The sequence below is a fragment of the Lissotriton helveticus genome, chromosome 3_1 (assembly GCF_964261635.1).
Source record: "Lissotriton helveticus chromosome 3_1, aLisHel1.1, whole genome shotgun sequence".
Classification (NCBI taxonomy): Eukaryota; Metazoa; Chordata; class Amphibia; order Caudata; family Salamandridae; genus Lissotriton; species Lissotriton helveticus.
In genome coordinates this window covers 9780518-9794021 of record NC_136061.1, presented here as the reverse complement: position 1 = coordinate 9794021, position 13504 = coordinate 9780518, and the positions used below count along the sequence as shown (strand labels likewise).

At 43.3% G+C, this 13504-nt stretch overlaps 1 protein-coding gene across 1 annotated transcript in view; it reads right to left on the bottom strand.

The window, feature by feature from the left end:
* The window catches only part of LOC144822034 (CD5 antigen-like), a 788570-nt gene that overhangs the window by 415670 nt on the left and 359396 nt on the right, over positions 1-13504 (bottom strand). Inside the window, exon 3 of the mRNA XM_078679102.1 lies at positions 7747-8067. Within this exon, the coding sequence (XP_078535228.1) occupies positions 7747-8067 (321 nt within the window). The remainder of the gene's footprint in view (positions 1-7746; positions 8068-13504) is intronic.

Below are 13504 nucleotides of genomic sequence, written 5' to 3'. Positions count from 1 at the left end.
TCCTCCCACTTTGAACTTTTCGGCAGCAGCAAATCCCGTCAGTGGTCCCTCAACAAAAAGGTTTTTGAGTCAATGGCCCCCATCAGACACTCCATACTGCCCTATCGAGAAGGAAAAATCTAAGCTGCTAAACTTGATTTTTCCAGACACAGCCTACTGCAAGATTCTAATTCCATTTTGGAAACTAAGAGCCTGATTTAGCTCTTAGTAGATAAATTACTTCATCACAAACGTGACCGATATTCCACGTGCCTAATTTAATCTGCATTACATCCTATATTACCTGTAACTAAGCAGATGGGATATCCATCTGTCAAACTCTAACATAGGCCCTAAATCCGAATATATAACTCTTAAACGGGTTGTCCCTTTTGTTGTAAGCGCCCTCAGTATTTATCTTGTTTTACCCAAAAGTGTGCGCAGCTTCTGGTCTACCTTGGCCGTAGACTTAGTGCTTTTTGGAGCTATTTTCACTTAAAACTTTAACAAGTTTATTTATTAATTTATTTATTTATTTCAAAGTTTTATAGAGCGCAAACAAGACCCTTGCGGGTATCGAAGCGCTTTACAGTAAAAAGAGTGTATAGGCATAACAAACAGTAAAAATAAGCAGGACCGTAAGTATAACATCAAAAGCAAAGGGACATATCAAACATTTAAGGATAATCAGGACCAAAAGGGTGGCAGCAGAGAACAATCAACGGATAGAAGGGTAAGTCAGATAAGGTAAAAAACAGTACTGATTGGTTTTGAAGGATGATGGTAATACACTGGTGGTGAAAACGACAACAATAAGTGGAGCAAAGCTGTACATATAAGATCCAAGCATTAAATAGGTAGGAAAGAAGAACGGAATAAGGGTTCACCACAGTCATGTGAGGTAATGTTTATGTAAATTTAGCCATAAGGATGCCTTTTACTTCCAGTTTGAAGAAGCAGGTGGAGGTGTTCAGTCTTATTTCTGGTGGTAGGGCGTTCCAGATCCTGGGTGCCATTCCTGAGAAGGAGCGGTTATACGTTTTTTTCTTATTGAGTTTTTGTGGTTTCAGAAGGAGGTTGTCCGCACTTCTTGTTGATCTTGACCCTCCATATATTGTGAGTTTTTGTGTGAGATAGCTGGGCGCATTTTGATGTAGGGCCTTGTGCGTCATGCAAGCTATTTTCAGGTGGATTCTGGCTTCAAATAGCAGCCAGTTTAAAGATTTTAGATCCGGGGAGATGTGGGCCCTTTTTTTTGAGCCAGTGATTAGTCTCGCTGTCGTGTTGGTGGATGCTCTTAGAGGAGCTGTAGTGGCCTTGGGGAGACCGCATAAAGAGACGCTTCCATAGTCCAGCCGAGGTAAAACTAGAGCCTGAACCGCTAACTTGAAGTCATTAGGAGGTAGGAAGGGCTTCAGCTTCCTTAGAGTATTGATCTGAAAGTTTGCTCCCCTCGTTGCATTACTAATATGCTTCTGCATATTAAGGTTAGTATCCAAAGTTATACCAAGTGATTTCGCCGAGTCCACGATGGTTTGTTGAACATCAAGTGATCTGAGGTGTTTTATCAAATTGTGCATAGTGGGGACTTTGGCGTGAGGGGCAATAAGGAGGAATTTAGTTTTTAAGGCATTCAGTTTGAGGTGATTAATTGCCAGCCATTTTTTGGTGGTCTTAAGAGTATTGTTGAGTAAAGTATTGTCGTCCAAGGTGTTGATTTTGAGGTAGAGTTGAGTGTCGTCTGCATACATGTGGAATTGCACGTTGGATGTTTGTAACAGATTGGTGAGTGGTTCCATGAAGAGGTTGAAGAGTGTGGGGGATAACAAGGAAACTTGTGGGACACCTAGCATAACAGGAACTGGTTTGGACAGTGGTAAACCAGTCTAGCACTGGTCTAGTGAGACCCATTCTGTGTTTCAACAGATCTGTCAGGTGATCGTGTTTGACCGTGTCGAATGCTGAGGAAAGGTCTAAATGGATGAGAAGACATACCTTGTTCTGATTGAGAAGTTGTAGTGCAACATCCATGATGTGTGTCATGGCTGATCAGTGCTGTGATTTGCCCAGAAGCCGGATTGCTGTTTATTTAAGAGGTTGAAGTGGTAGATACGTTTTGTTCATTTTTCATTTCATAAGGCTTTATTCGAAACAAAGAGCAATGTCCATAAAAGCACATGAAAAATAAAAACATTTTAGACAATATCCAATGTTAAAAACACGATATACAGGCAAGGGGTTAAATAAATAATTAAAAAACTCATTCTTTTCCTTGTATTGATTGCTTTAACCACTTGGATGCTATGGCATAAACACCAATTTACTGTAATTTCCATTGAAATGAATGGGCACTCCATGACGAGTTACCCTTGTCATTAACATCCAAGTGGTTAAGAAGGAAGGTAGCCGTAAAAAAACAAACATCAGGATGATGCAAGTTAAAGTCGTTTACAGTCCTGTCTCCAAACTTCACAAAAATAGGTTTTAAGTAAACAGTTCGTAAGTACCTATACATTTGACACAACAGAAGAAAGTGCGTAGTGCTTAGTGCTGACATATTGTCACATGGACATGGACCAACCGGGTGCTTGTTCTGGAAAGGGAAAGCCACCAAATTGTGGGCAATCCCAATCCTTAATCTTGTTAGGACAAACCGATGTGATACCCTAGTCACTTGGGTCAAATAAAGGTTGATAGCCCACAAATTCATTTAAACCATTATAAGACACACAAGTGGATAGGTTGCCACTATTACTTAGCCGCCTCTCAGAAAGAAGATTCAAGAAGGACTTCTTCATTTTGGATTTAGATAAATCAGAGGCCCCGTGATTGTCTAATTTGATATCAAGGCCATAGATTACTTGGAAACTATCTAGGTTGTATTTAATCCATGGAATCTTTAAATTGTTATCAATAGAGAGATAGTCATTGATGATGGCTCTACATAGAGATGTTTCATCTTTCATCCAGATCGATCGCCATAACATAAGGGGTCTAAGGAGAATCAAATCGGTAAGAGTTCTCTGTGTACTAGTTCATTGGAGGCAGATTTAGGTAGACACAAAAGTCTTTTTAAAAAGACGTTCTCCTCCACTTGTAAGCTCCCAGCATTAGTGCATTTGACCTTACATAAATACGCATTTCTCTTTCTTTTAGGGTCAGGACGAGATTGGCGGATGGTACTGATCTCCAGTTGCGTTCGGCAGTTCTGAGTGAACGTCTGTCCTCGTTAAGGAGCCCATTGAACCAGGGTTTAGAGTCCTTCGTGGAGACTCTCTTTAGTTGCAGGGGAGAAAATTTGTTAATTATCGTGGTCATGAAGTTTAGGTAGGGGTTGGTGAGGTCAGTTACGTTGGAAGTTCCAGCGGGGGGTAGAAGTAGATTCTTGCTAGAGGCGGGTAAGGAGTTTGTGGTGAGCTTTTTCCAGTCCCTTTTCCATACCTTAGGCTTTGTAACTTGTGCAGAGGTCAGCTTGATTGTTTCATTGATGAAGAACGTGATGATGTGATGGTCAGACCAGTCACTTGGGAGGATCGATTCCAGTTGGGTGGAATCAGTCTTAGCAATTATTAAGTCCAAGATTGCGCCCTTATTGTGTGTCTGACTGTTGCACAGTTGGATGAGGTCTAAGGCGTTCAGGAAGTTTTTGAGGCTGTTGACTACTGTGTCGTTAAGGTCGTTCCACTGGAGGTTAAAGTCACCCAGGCAAATTTGTGTGTTTCGTCGACCGGTGAGTGATGTGATCAGGTCCATGATGTGTTCTGTGAATAGGAGGTTTTTGCCAGGTGGCTTATAAATGATGTGGAGCGAGCAGACAGGTTTACCATTGCTGTTGATGTCGAGACTGATATATTCAGAAGAAGGGAGTAACGAAGGTATGGCTCTGTTAATGGTAATGATGCTGCAGTGTATGCACGCAATGCCACCTCCAATCTTGCCTCCCAGTCTGTCTAGTCTGACAATGTCATAGTTAGGGGGAACCAAAATGTCGATTAGGGGCGAGGAAGAGTCTGTAAGCCATGTTTCAGTGAGTATGATGAGGTCAAGGTTAGTCGAGATAATGAGGTCGGCTATGTCAAAGGCATGTTTCGATGCTGATCTACAGTACAGTTATTTCTATTGTTCTCCTTATTAGATTATTGATATTATGAAGACATTCTTTTTTACTAAAATCTACTCTATAGTTCACATTCAGGTTTTGACTTTTTATTCTTTGTTGTTTTGACTTTATTACTCTTTTGATACTGCATAAATACTTTATACATTGCTCTAACCTTAACCTGTCTGCTCGGTGCCATAGCTACAATGGGGTTGAGATCAGGTTAGTTTAGTTGCTTTGGATTTTACCCTGAAAAGTTAGTTTCATTATTGCTTGAGGTGGGTGACTGCCCACCCAAATTATGAATCCCCTTTGTTACTTAATTGCAGTGTAGAGCGGCAGCTGGAAATGCATACACAATATTCAAAGTTTTTAATGATTAAAGCAAGACTGCCTCCTTTCTTGTCTATTCTGTGATCTTTACACAATGGGGCATAACCATTTTGCAAAAGTAACTTAACGCAACTCCCAACATCGCAGTCTATCACAGGAAAATTACGCCATGATAACGACGTATTCTCAACATGGCGGCCCCATGTGATAGTCCCCAGATAATATGTCAACTGACCACATTAAAACCAACAACACGCTGCAAAAATGTAAAACACAAATGCAAAAAATCCTGTGATGAGGCCAATCGGGGTACAAAAAGCAACAAAAACCTGCGACAGGCCTGCAAATCCCACGCGTCTGCAGGGAAAATGCACTATAAAAAAACTGAAACAAGCCAAAGTGTGTAGCAACCTGGATGCACCCTGACCGAGCGCGAACACCACAACCCCCACAGACCACCAGCAAGTAACAATGGGGACGGCCAAGGAGAAGAGGGAGAGGAAGACGAGGTGCAGTCCACCGCAAAACCAGATCAGCGTCACAGAGGTGACAGAACACAACCAGCAACTGACCCACAAGTACACCACTGGGAATGCAGTTGGAGTGTCGACGAGGCCAATTGAGAAGGCCAAGAGGCACTGGCATAGAGTGAGAAACTAAACCAGGCACAAACCCATTGCCAACAGGAAGGCAGCAACAGCAAAAGTAGGTGGGAGTCCTGCGCCACAGGATGAGCTGGAGGAAATGGTTGCCACAGTCAACAGCGTGGAGACGGTACAAGGAGTTGTGAGTACAGACACAGCGAGAGAGGACCTGACACAACATCAAAAGGGTGAGTAACAGCCAGCGACTGGGGGAATGGGGAAATGTGCTCAATGGCACACATGCACAACGATGTGTAGCAAACTGCACACTCACAATTGTTGTATACCGTTTTAGATTCCGATTGGATTTTCCAGATTCATGCCCTTATATAGGTGCATTTCACGTTGTCCTTATATAGGCATACATAGAAACCAAGCCCTTATTTAGGCATAGCACATGCAACCCAAATACAGGCATGACTCTTCCATCCATTCACCAACGATTTCTTGGAAAACCAGCTTAAGCCGTTAAGGACATCCACTTGCTTGAATATTGATTTCTCCAAGAACTCAGTTAGTTTTAGAATGAACAACAATCAATTCATTAGCGGTTCATTCATGATGTTCATATTCCCGACTTTATGTCAAACATGGCATTCCCAAACACCTTCATGGTATAAATATACCTTCACTTGCTATGGCAAAGCACGGTGGTTTGGAGCAGTTCGACGACTTACTTGCCCGACGCAGCTTGCTACAGCAAATGCCGAAGGAAGCCAACTCTCGAGCTGATGTACTAATCAGGAAGCTGCCCTACTCTGCTGAGAAATCCAGCTCCAGTGTTTCTGAGTCCCCTTGCGGGGTGTTGGGAAATCGAGTCCTGAAACAGAGATACCAGACCTCCTTCATTCTAAGGTATGGAGCAGATTAGAACCTAGAGAAACCTTTGGTAGATTCTTGTCAATACTAAACCTATGCAAAAGACAATACTTACTTCTTCCCTCGTACTAGACTTAGGTTAGGTCCATTGGGGTAGGTGTAATTTAGAAGCACCAATTGAGTATTTTAGCCTGTGTATTTATGTATGTATGTATATGGCTTAGAAACCATACAATGCTCCCACAGTATTATTTTATAATACTATTCTCGCTTTACGCATTATACTTTGCATTCTCTTTTATGATTGTAGCATTTCACCTCTCTTGCATGAGAAAGAAGACAGTTCAATAAACCCTTTTTATTAAAAACGCCCGGCTCACTATTTCTCTGCAACTCTGTAGAAACGAAGTATGCACGATTGACTGAGTGAAATACTTATCTATTGTTTCCACGACTTTGAAAATATTTGTTTTAGTCCTAGAGAAACAAAGTTGTCATGATTATGCAGTTGTCAGAAACTAATCCCTTCTTGTGAATTCGAGAAAGTTTCTAGTGACCTCTGAGCTAGTTGGTTCTCACAATTAAGTTTAGTATATTCGATAGAGACCTAGTCGACCTCAGTCCTACGTCATATCTATAAGATATATTATTCCAATACGCAGAGCCTATTGGGAATATAGGAACTACACTACACAATGACCCTGGATCATGTCCCTGATCATCGTGGCACACTCCAGCACACACACATAGCAGGAACAGCACACCCACATTGATGACAATGTGGTACAATGCGCAAACCCGACAGTGCAGAACAGAGGACACAACAGGCTCCGCACACATGCGGAAACAGGCCCACTACATCTGACAGATCTGTAAACTGTGAAATGGAAATGTACGGATACAACCTCACAAATGTCATGAAGTTCAAATGTACACGGTCCGGCATCCAAATCCTGCATCTCCCAAACAGTCACATTGTACATTGGCCTACAATCTGCATGTAAACAAGAACAATGCGCCAACATACATGTCAACACAATGTCAACATGCATCTCCCCTTCACATTGCAGAGGGAAACACAACACCCCCAGCAGAGCACAGTAGACCACAGATCAGAGATGCCAGAGAGGACCACCAAACCTTTGACACCGATGCCCTACAACAGCCCATGGATATCCCACGCAACTCACCACCAGGACCAGGGCAGCCAAGCCACTAAGAGGAGAACACAGGCCCTCAGCAGACCACACAGCAGGTAGCACCCGCACGCGCTGCTGGCTCACAACACTTCACTGACCCGCACATGGCACCCCAATGCCAGGTGTCAGAAAGCCAAAAGGGGGTGGCTGAAAGGGTGAGGGTGGGGTACGAACCCATGGAAGGTGAACTAGATCACATATGTGGGTGTCAAATATCCTTCAGGCACCACCTACACCCACAAAGGAGACCCACACTGCCATAGTGTCACATGCAGATGCACATTCCCCGTACAGAACCGGGCTCAGGGGCTTGCAAATATCAGTCACACACTTATGCTGGCTCCCCGTACGATGGCCCAGGCCACTTCCCTTACAAATTGAGTAGGTGATGACAAAGCTGCATGTCCAAGGTCTAATCCGCTGCCTGCGGTGACATGTCAGCACCAGCTGTACACAGCATAACGGAATGTCGTAGGGCTCAGGACTGTATAACTTTCCTCCTGGTTAGAATTCTGGAAGTGGGAGAGAATGAAGAGTTTGTGTAGAACAAACCCAAGAAACATAAATGTCACAAACCACATGTGTACAATTTACTCCAATAGGTTTTCACCCACATTTTGACTAAATGTCTGATTTGTCAGAATGACTTTGTGGGATCTGATATGATTCTTACCTGTGCAGTGTACGGATGCATCCCTTTTTTTATCACAAGATGGTTGTGGTGTGGAGCTGTAGGAACACCGTAACACGCTGGACTCATCTCCTCTGCAGTCCACATTGGATATTATAGGAAAGATGTTTCGGAGGGCTCCAAAGACAGACCCTCCAGGTGCTGAGACTGGCCCTCCGCACCCCAGCTGTCTGCAGACCACTGCGGCATCCTTCATATCCCAATACAAGTCACAAATTGTTCCTTCTAAGTTATTTATTCTAACCAGCACAACCCCAGAACAAGGATCCGCAGCATTAGAGAGTCGAACAACATCTGTATCAACTGCAAAGAAACAGAGAGAAATGAAACATTTCCTATATTTCACACGTATATATTAAGTACAAATCCTAGCACAGTGCCCTCATATCAATCTCACCCAATCACAGGGAGGCAGGGAGTAGGGTGAGAGAGAGAGAAAATGGAAGAGACAGAGGAAGATAAAGATAGGGCAAGAGATAGAGAGAGGTAGAAAGAGAGAACAAGAATAAGCAGGAGAAAGAAGAGGGTGAGGCCAAGAAAGAAAGAGAAAGAATGAGAGAAAGAGAGCAGATAAGAGAAGCTGGGGTGAGAAAAAGATAGAGACGGTGAGAGAACAGGTAAGATGGAGAGATGGATATGGGGTAAGAGATAGATAGAGGTGGACAGGGACCAAGAGAGGGAGGAATATAGGGAATCAAGAACACAAGAGAGGGAGTGAGAACAAGAGAAATGGAGGGTGAGAAAAAGACCAAGAGACAGAAAGAGATAAGATAGAGAACAAGAGAAGGAAACAGGGAGTGACAGGTAAAAAAATGTGAAGGGAGAGAGAGAGAGAAAGAAAGAAAGAGGGAGAAAAAGAAAGAGAATTAGTGACAGATCAAAGAAAAAAACAGAAATGTGAAAAAGGGAGAGAACAGAAAGAGAAGCTGAGAGAGCATGAGAGAAGAGAGAGGGTGAAATAGAAAAAGTGAGGGAGATAGAGAAAGTGAAGTAGAGCAAGATACAAGTGGAGCAAAGAAGAGAGAGTAATAGGGAAAGAAAAAGATGGAGGGCGAACAAGAGCAAACATGAACAATAGAGAGAGCAGTAGAAAAGAGAGAAAAAGAGAGAGAAAATTAGAGAGAAGGGATGAGGCTACGAGAGGCAGAGAGAAAGAAAGAGATTGAGAAGGGTGTGAACGTTTGGGAACACTGCCACTCTCTTTAGGCCAGTGACTGAGATTTATTACAGCCATGGCATGATCTGTCCTTACTCCATCAATATTGGTCACCTGGTATGTGAGATCAGGTAAAAGCTGTTCTGGGGGTACTATTCTCCCTGTCACCATGGTGACACTAGCCCTTGTGTCCATATAGGCCACAGCTTTCTGACCAGTAATGTGGGGATCTTGTCTATACCTACCCAAAGTATTGGGACAAGCAGTGAAATTGGAATTTGGAAAGCACCATGCCACCATCACAGATTAGAGTTGCTACAGTAGGGGACCTGGTTAGGTCAGAGTCCACCTCAGTCCCCCCCCCCCCAAAAAAAAACAAATTTTGGGTGACACTTCCACCACCTGGGGGATTATTACTAGTAGTAACAGAAGGCGAGTATTACTTGGAGGAATATTTTCCTTATTGCTGGCTATTGAGCAACTGCTGTCAGTTTTCCAGTGGCCAGGTTTCTTACAAACATGGCAATAATGTTTCTGGGTAGGAGAGGAAGGAGTTTGGAACCCACCCCCTTCATAGGATTTTTGGGGCCCTGTTGTGGACTTATCTTTAGATATATCCCCACCTTTCTCTTGGGACCTGGTAGAATCTGTCTCCTTGGTCACCACCTTGTTTCTGACCCATTTGTCTGCCTTCTTTCCCAACTCTTGTGGAGAGATCAGATCAGAGTCCACCAGGTACTGGTGTAAAAGCTGGTGTTGTCAATTATTAATGATCTGCTCCCTTATAATCAAATTGTACAATCCTACAAAGTCATGAACTTTGCTGCCCAGTAACCAGCCCTCCACAGTGTTAGTAGCACAATCAACAAAGTCAACCCAGTCCTGAGTGTGTGCCTTTTGGGTATCTCTGAACTGAATTCTATACTACTCAATGGTTAGTCCAAACCCATCTATTAGAGCACTCTTAAGGACCTTGTAATTATCAGCATCCTCTTCTCTGACAGTGAGGAGCTTGTCTCTACCTTTGTCTGCAAAGAAGATCCACAAGATTGCTTCCCACTGCTCTTGGGGGACCTTCTGTACTTTGCAGACCCTCTGTAGTGCAGTTATCCATTTGTGGATGTCATCCCCACTCTTGTAGGGAGGGACAATCTTGCTCAAGTTTTTATGGTCATAAGACCAATCCCTACCACTAGGTAAGTTGCTGGCATCGTGGGACTCTAGTCCCATCTTTTTTCTTGCTCTATCAAGCTCTAGGGACTCCCTTTCTAAGGCTACTCTTTGTCTCCTTATTTTCAGCTGAGCTTCTTCAAGTCTCATCTGTTGCTCTCGCTTCTCCTGGGAGGTGGCCCTCCAGTGAGAAGAGACAGAGGTCCCTACAGATGTGTCAGAATGGTTTGATTCCTGTGAAGGAGATTTTTGCCTCCTGGGTACCCCTCCAACTCTTCCTGGAGGGACAAAGAAGGGATCCACTGGGCCTCCATCTCCAGTAGGAGCTGCATTATCCAGGTCAAGGTCATTGTCACCGTCCTGGTCAGCATCAGAATCTGAATCCCGTTGGATTGGACCAGTGGGATCTTCCTCATCTGCTGCTTCCACCCCACTGCCTACCCTTTCAGGCTCCGAAACCTTGCTAAGGTCATGTAACAGTAAAACCTCTTTGATGCGATGGGTGGTGGCACCTTTGCCAGTCATCAGTTTCCTCAATGTACACAGAGCCCTTAACTCAGAAAAAAGGATTGTGTCATACTTATATGTCTGTAGTTTACTGACATTTGACATCTGACACACTAGGTCCCGGCACTGAAGACATAACTAGTGAGGTGTGGTGTATGCACTTCCTGCTCTGTCAATGTCAAAAGAAACTTTATTTCGATTGATTTTACAATCATAAAAGTACATTATAGAAAATATTTGCAACAATTTTATAAAAATTTTCATAAGTACAATATTGACTAATACATAAGGAAAACATTAAATTAATCTTTAAAAAGAATTGTCTATACAATAATGCCATAATTGGCAGTTGGATAAAAGTTATATACATAGAAATTATGCACATAAAATTTACAATGCAGAAACCGCTAATTGAGATCGAATTTTCAGACATGCCTTTAAGAAGCAAGCTATACATTTTGCGACAAATTGGGTGTCTAAAAACTGTAGTGCCAAAAGAGCAGGTCTGCATCTTCTCAATCCTGTTTTTCGGAGAAGTGGGACCAGCCAGCGTTTACGCGGGGTCTCGTAGAAACTACAGAATAAAATTACGTGCAATGTAGACTGAGGGGTACAGTCATCACAGGGACATCTAATTAATTAATTCACGTTGCCAGTCTAAGGGCTCAGGAAACGAGACAAGACGATAAAAAGAATCAAAACGAAATCTTGTTAAAACATATCTGTCATAATTTGACAAATAAAAAGACAGATAAGGTTGTATGTCAGGGAAGGATTGAATCGCCATTAATTGGGTATTTGATTGTTTACCGATTTCTGAGCACATGCGAAGGTCTCTTAAATGGGTGACACATAGATTCTTCAAGGTCTTTCTGGGTATATCCATTAGTGAGGGAGGATTGGTGAAAAAAGCTAGACAGTTCAAATCATTCAGAAAATTAAAAACATAAAATAACCATGGAATCTTTTTCCAGTGGGTTAATGACAGACAGTCGGTTATTAGCGACCAGGAAAGATGACATTGCTCTTTGGTCCATATACGGTGCCAAAGGAGGATCGGTTGGTATCTAATGGTGTCGGATAGATAATCCAAACCGAGCTCGATATGACTGCCATAATTAGGAGCACTTCGAGGGAGAGCTAATACATATTTCAAGAAGTCGTTTTCGGTTACTTGGAGCTCTCCAGCAGGAGCATAGCCCCATACGCCCGCTCCATAAGTAGCCACACTTAAACATTTGGCTTGGTAGATTTTAAGTATCTCAGCAGGAGCGGGCTTGCCCAACTTCCTGGAAAAAGAAGTCAACGCTGCTGTTGTGCGCTGAAACTGCATTTTTTTACTGGTGATGGCAGGTTTCCAGGAGATCTGATCATCGATAAGGATCCCCAAGTAAGGGTATTTCCTGGCGTTTTCTAATCTAGTATTGTCAATATAGAGAGGTTTGCATTTCTGAGCTTTCTTGCCGATATGCATAACGAAAGTCTCGGATTTATTTACTTTTAAGCCAAGAGAAAGCATATATTGACAATACTTGTCCAGTTGGAATTGGAGCAGATTTGGTGTTCTCGCTAGAATGACGGAATCGTCAGCATATAGTAGTGCTAGGATTGGTCGGGTGTTTATGCAGTGGAGATCCTTGTTGCCTACCAGCATAGCTTGCTCCAGTCCATTTGTGTAGATGTTAAATAAGAATGAAGCAAGGACGCACCCCTGTCTGACGCCTTTTGCAATGCTGAATGAATCCGATAGCTCTCCATTAATGCCATACCTCACACATGCTTTGGCATCCGTGTAGAGCTCTCGAAGAAATTTCAAAAGTGGAGGATCTACTCCCAGATTACTCAAAATCTCCCATAACTTGGAATGGATTACGCAGTCAAATGCGGAACTTAGGTCCACATAGACCAGATAAAGGTTTCCGCCTTTAGCCCTAGCATATTTACCCATAAGTAGTGTCAAATTAAGGGCCTGTTCTACAGTACCCAATCCCTCCTGGAACCCAAACTGGAGGTCGGTTATGATCTTCTTCTCTTTGGCCCAATCCTGGAGACGCTCCAGGATTAGCCTCCCGGCGACCTTACCCAGCGAGTCCAAGAGGGAGATGGGTCTGTAGCAGGCTGGATTGTCGCGTTCTCCCTTTTTAAAAATGGGTAGAAGCACAGATGTAGACCAGGAGTCAATTAAGCCGGCCTGTGAAGCTGCGGACATAACTTGCGTAACAATTGGGGACCATAAGTCTAGGTTACTCACGAAGATGTCAAGTGGAACTCCGTCTGGGCCGGGAGCTTTTCCGGTCTTCGAGCAAGTCAGTGCAGCAATGACCTCTGTGAGGTCGAAGTGGAGGTCAATAGGATAGATATTATCCGTGGTAAGGACCTCCTCACCGGTTCGGGAGGCCAAAGTTGCAGAGGAGAAATCCCCGAATATCTGTGAGTAGTGAACGACCCATTTTTCAGCAGGTACAGCCACATCAAGGTGTCGAACAGCTGTAGCGTCCGTTAAGAAGGGGGACTTGACTGTTCGCCAAAATAGCGAGCTATCCTTACTTCTTGTGCTCTCATGGAGTTGGGCCCAGAGATTGTTTTTTATTTCCCTTTTACGGGTTTTTTGGGCCAGTTCTTAATGAGGCTATTAGGGTCCTGTCCCTATCTTGACTTTGGAGTGCTCTTTTTAGCGCGCTAAGGGCTTTGCGGCAACGGGAGTCGAACCATCCCGGGGAGTCCTTATCATATGCCTTATGTTGGCGAGTGAGCTCCTGCCGGATAGCATCTAAGATATTACCAAAAGTAGAAAGGATCATATGAGTAGGTGAGGTCTCCTCTAAACAGATGTATATTAGGGGAAGGATTTTTTGGATAATCTTATTAGTAACCTCCTTGGGGTTGACCTTTGACCATTTTACTGTA